The sequence below is a fragment of the Lycium barbarum genome, chromosome 6 (assembly GCF_019175385.1).
Source record: "Lycium barbarum isolate Lr01 chromosome 6, ASM1917538v2, whole genome shotgun sequence".
Taxonomy (NCBI): domain Eukaryota; kingdom Viridiplantae; phylum Streptophyta; class Magnoliopsida; order Solanales; family Solanaceae; genus Lycium; species Lycium barbarum.
Genome location: NC_083342.1, coordinates 90954663 through 90960486, shown reverse-complemented (window position 1 = coordinate 90960486; position 5824 = coordinate 90954663). Strand labels below are relative to the sequence as shown.

Genomic DNA, 5824 nt, shown 5'->3' with positions numbered 1-5824 from the left:
CTCATTGAACAATACGGGTGATTCCCAATTCTCTTCTCTCAATTTTGATTTCTCAACTCTTTTCTTTTCTCTTCTCATCAAATCTCTTCTTCTTCCTTGTTACAGATCTGAACCCAACCTTGAAAGCTCGTTAGATCAAGCTCCATATGTATCGTTTATTAGTATTTCAATTTAGTTATTAATTGTAATTGCAATTTTGCTTTCAATTCGAAAATAAATCAGAAAACTGTTCAAAAACTTATTCGATTTGTTTGTTATTTGATTGAGATTGATAATTTGATTTGCCCAACAAAGTTGGCCAGTGGCAACATCAGGACCTTTGAATGTCATTGAGCAAAATCTAATCTCAGCCGTTGATTAATAATAATTATTCTTGTGCTTTGCCCTCAGCTTCGAAACTCACCAAGTACACTTCCTTCATTATTGAATTTCCCAGGTCATGACATTATGTTCTTTTGAATTTTTGACAATGACACTTTATTTTGATTTATTTGTAAAAGGATAGAAAGTTATCAAAAAGGGATCGGAGTATCTTCAAAAATAAAAGTTGAGATAACACTTTTCTCCACTTAAAGGAAAATGAGAAATGAAACAAGATTAAAGAGCAAACAAGTCTATTTTAAGACGGAACCGAGTTGAACGAATTTGAAGCAAATAACGTTATGTCAAATAAATAAACAAGAGATGAGATTGTTTGCTGATTGACTCGTTTGATTTGAAGCTCCTTAAACAAGGTACAGGCTAATCAGAGAATTCTGATCTTACAAAAACCAACAATGAATCTAGATTCAAAATTTATAAATAAAAAATTCAATTTAAAAAACAAAAACAGAGAGAATCATAACTAGGTCTTACAAAAGTGAAGAGAAAGCTCTTTAGCAAACAGACTGACGTCAAAATTTTGTTTATACAACTGATTCCTCTAAGGCAGTTATCACCCTTTCACTTCTTTGCACCGCTTGAGGACTCAGGCTTTTTAAGTATACATAATTGACCACCATCCTTAGTAGCAAAAGTGGCTGCTTTTGCTTCATTGCAGTGATTAATAAACTTTGTCAACTCCTGGTCACAGAAAAGAACAATGCAGAATAATGAGACAATGGAATTACACGCCTAGAGTTCGAGATAAATTATTTTCAAATTCGACATTGCAAAAAACACAAAGACGCAATAAAATAACTTTATCACACCTTCCATACTAATTTATGTGACGTTTGAATGTGCATCGAGTTTTTAAAGTTTTACTAGTATCTTATACAGTAGTATTAGTTAACAAAGAGAGAAAAATTATTCTAGAAGTACTGGACTAAGTTAAGAGTAGACGGGGAACATCAGATGATTGTCCAAGTAAATACGTTTAAGTGCATCTTTCAAAGAAAATGTGATATAAAAAGTTGGTACTTGTGAAATCATGTAAAACACTTTGGGACACGGACATCCCAAATGGAAAGCTTATCATATAAATTGGAACACAGAGAGTAAAACTAGTACTAAAACTTAAAAAGACCAGCGAAGCCGGAACACTGAACACCGAATATCCTGACAAAACGCATCTAATTTTCAAGAATCATTCAAATTTAGCGCAAGGCTGCTTCTGTGTGACAATGATAGATAGTTCATGCCAGAAATCACATTGATAACTTAATTATTTGCTAAGAACAAGCAATTGGAGATTCAAGTCTGCTTTCCTACAATCAGAGATTCAGAGTCAGCTTGTCATTTGCAGAATGCCACTATAAATTATCATTTAAACCTGTTCACCAGTTAAGCAAATGATTTGGCTGAACGTTCAAATTGAAAGTGCAGCCAAATAGCCCTCTTTGACCACAGAGATCAAGCCACTGCAGTAAGCATTTTTAAGAAAAGGCAATTGGAATGTGAAGACTTTAACCTGAGCAATGGTAATCTAAACAAAACATCACTGGATATACCCAACACCAAGGCACGAAAAAACAAAGATAAAACCAAAATGAAATCACTTGTGCTGCTGACCATTCTGGTTCTTTCTCTGCTCCATCTGTCCTTATGCCCAGCATATATCAAATTAGCATAAATATCCTCTTGATAACCCAAAACTTAACTGCTTGTAGCATCTATATTTAAGTACTCAAAAGGTTGCATAAAAAACAACTCAAAGTTGAGCAGGTTTTTTTTTTTTTTGTGGCAAATCTCACACAACAGTTAATATTAACCAGTCTGACGTCTTGCAGCTCTTTGAAGCAATATGAACCAGAATGTGTTTTCCTAATATAGCACCCTAATCATTTATCACCCTCCTCGAACACTCTTAGTTCGTTTCCATAGCCATAGGTACACACGTTACCCTCTAGGAACACAGAATCAAAACCCCGGATTAAGTGGACTGTGAAACTCAGGAAAGCCCTTTCCAGCAAAACTAAGAGTTTTACTATTTTCTTTGCATAATCTATCCTACCCTTTTCACACCTTTGTACCCAGCAGTAACACATTACACTACCGGATCCAAACCATGAATATTCATAGTATTTGGCAAAAGCGATAAGCTTCAATCACAGTTCCTATGCAAATGTTTTTCCACTATCCTGAACTTAGTTTTAGGGGGGGAAAGTAAGGGCCCCTACTAAGGGAATTAATATAACAAACTAACGCAAATTCCATTAGGAACAGTGAATGCAAAGTGATTTCTTCCCATCTGCCTAAACTTTCTGGAGATACCCGTGTTGGTGAAAGGTAGCAGCTACCTGATAAAACAGCCGAAGCGAGTGCTAACTAGCTCGAACCCCAGTGTTCTCACTCCAAATAAACTTCACATACTTGTGAATCTCAAACTATGTGCTGACAAAACTTTTTTATTGGTAATATGTGTGGTCAAAACTAAGATGGCTCGTTCCATCCATTTCTCATTTCCCCATGGAATTTTGGAGAGTTCAACAATTTTAGATCACAGGTCCCATTAATTTCCAATTTTCCCTGAAGTGAATGGCAGGTTACAGTGATGTCAGAGAGCATAACTCTTTCACATATTAATACATTTCTGCAGGCTGGAACTCTTTCAATCACAAAATCAAACTATAACCTAAATTAGATTAGGAAAAGATAATGGCCCTCTTTCCAACTATTTTCAGCACAAGTATGAAAAATTGCTATGCCATAACATATTTTTCACGGAAACGTTATCCTTAATGAATTGGATGACTATGTTAATCATAGCCATGGAAAAAAAAATAGAAAAGTGTGGGAAAAATAACGTCAGTTCTTTATGGGTCTAAGTAATTTTCCACTCGCTCCAACTCCTCTTAACCTTAATTACCCCTATAAATGTTATTCCTACTCTTTCTATTCGTCACAAAAACCACACCCATTCTTCAAATCCAACCCACCACCATTATTACATTCTATGTACTCAACTACTCAGTTTTTTGTGCTTGGATGATGTTGGGTGTTTCAGCCTACTGAGGACATGACCCTAGCTAGTAATAAGGTATGGAGGTTGAGGATTAGGGTAGAAGAGCTAGTAGGCAGTTGAGTGTTGTAGTACTTTTACATGGGAGAGTCAAGGGGCTAGTCTCCTCTTCTCATCTCCTCTCTATTTAGTAGTATTCACATAGTATCTTATTCTTCATTTTTTTACTACTTCCTGTCACTCCATTTGTTTTGTTTACCTATCATTTTTAACTACTTCCTGTCACTCCATTTGCTTGGTTTTCCTTGCTTTTTTGTTGTCATTTTTTTTTTCCTTTCTACATCCTACTCTCCCCAAACCCCACTTGTTGGGGGGGTTACATTGGGTATGTTGGTGTTGTTGATGATGATGTTATATATGTGCAAGTACTTTTTTTTCCTCAGGTAAATTGTTATAGTCCAAAAACTACTTCTGAGTGTATTTATATGCTGGTTACAACCAACAAGTAACATGGAGTAAAAGTTGAGATAATGCATCTCAGTTGGTCCAAAACATTCCGATAATTTTGGAACTCCCACGAAAGGGACCACATCAAAAACCAAATTTTCATTAATATACAGCCCAACCTTATTACGCCACGTAGCCATATTTTCAGTTTATACAACATTATACATCAACCTTGTATAAAAGGTGTTTACTTTATACACAAATATGGGCTAACAATCGGCCCAACGCGTGTAAATATTATCTCCCAGTAGACATAGAGCGTAATTTTCATAAAAACAAAAAACCTAGAAATCCCAAGGCATGATTTAAAAAGAAACACTCACTCGATCGACGTCCATCTGCTTTGTGTGCTTCGAGGGTTTCACAACTCTCTTCCCTGCAAATTATAATACTTGTTAGCTCCCTATAGACACAAACACAAAGAAACACACACACACACACACACACATATTATATATATACCTTTGCGAATTTGAGGGACTTTTCCATGTCGACTGGGTACTGATTGCTTCTTCTGTTGCCCTTTGAATAGATTTGCTTTTTGTGTCATCTTTCCCCCTTTCTATTGCTTTCAATGGCTACTAGGGTTTTTTGTTGGGTGCTAGGGTTTATATTCTAGAATTTCTTTTAGACGGTGTAAATGTAATGCCACCCTGAATTTCTTTTGCCGAGCTCGCTAAAAAGGGCGAAAATAGTCTACTTTTGAGTTAATACCGCTTAAACAATACTCTCATCATCTCAAATTATATGTATTGTTATTAAACATAATTGTGTCAGATTATCTATCAATTTAGAAGTTTAAGGCAAAATTATTTATTTTTTCTCATTTTATCGTTACTAGAATTTTTACGTAATCAAGAAATTATATTAATTAGGAGTAATATTTAATTAAGGATAGCTTAGTTAAAATTTATTTTTTTCTCTAGGACTTAGTATTTTCTTAAGTCTAAGTGGACACTTATTTTAAACCGGATGAAGTATTTCCTAAGGGGTATAAAACAAAAAAGTAACAAAGTGACAAATAAATTGAGACGGAGGGAGTAAGTGTTATTATTATCCCTAAACTATAGTATTTCAATAATTTAATGTGAAAATTGAACAATTTCCCAAAATATAAGAACCAAATGAACAAGGTTTTGACATTTGCATCACTCTAGCGTATTATTGCCATAGCTAAGGGTATTCACAATTTGGTGAAAAGCGGATTCAAACTTAAAATCAAATCAAACCGATTAAATAAATGCTATTTTTTTGTTTGGTTTGGTATTAATTTTTTTAAAAATTGATAATATTTTGTTTGGTTCGATTTTGTTAAAGACAATTTGTTCGCGATAATTTTTGCTAGCAGAAAATAGATAATTGCATTCATAAAACAAATGTGAGAAAAAATCATTTTATTGATTATTTTGTGAGTACAACTCTGGATGTATCCCTTGATTCTAATCTCCGTGTTGTTCGCCTTGATTCGATGGTCCATGTAGCGTCTTTCTCGAACGAAGGGTGGACTTTCTGTTGATGTGTTGAATCTTGAAAGAACTTTGAGTAGCACTTTGGATTGTTCTTGAGGGAAGACGACTCGAACTCTCCTTTTTGTTGAAGACCTTTGGAGAAGACTAATGTGGATGTCGTTGCTCTCATTTGTCTCTAGTCAAGATGCTATGCAACTTTCAAGATGTCTTTAAAACGAGATATGTGACCCATTTATGTAGGTGTGAGCTAGAGCTTGAGGGTATTTTGGTCTTCAAGTAATTTTAGCGAACTTTGGGCTAGAAAGATGTGGGTTGGGCTCGTTTTATAGAGGCCCAATTTAATGGACTAACCCAAATATAATTTGAATTTCATTCTAATCATGTAATTTTGACTTAAGTATTTTATCCGACTTTATTAACCAAAAATTGACTTGGTCAATAACTTAGAATTTAATCCAAATTTCGT

The 5824-nt window shown here is 34.7% G+C and overlaps 1 protein-coding gene across 1 annotated transcript; it reads right to left on the bottom strand.

Moving 5' to 3' along the window:
* Nucleotides 1-690: 690 nt before the first annotated feature.
* Nucleotides 691-4586, bottom strand: LOC132644801 (uncharacterized). The gene is made up of 3 exons (XM_060361414.1): nucleotides 4352-4586; nucleotides 4213-4265; nucleotides 691-1062 (listed from the first exon to the last, which is right to left on the bottom strand). Exons 1-3 carry the CDS (start codon nucleotides 4437-4439, stop codon nucleotides 943-945), a joined length of 261 nt encoding a protein of 86 aa, XP_060217397.1. The 5' UTR covers nucleotides 4440-4586; the 3' UTR covers nucleotides 691-942.
* Nucleotides 4587-5824: the final 1238 nt, after the last annotated feature.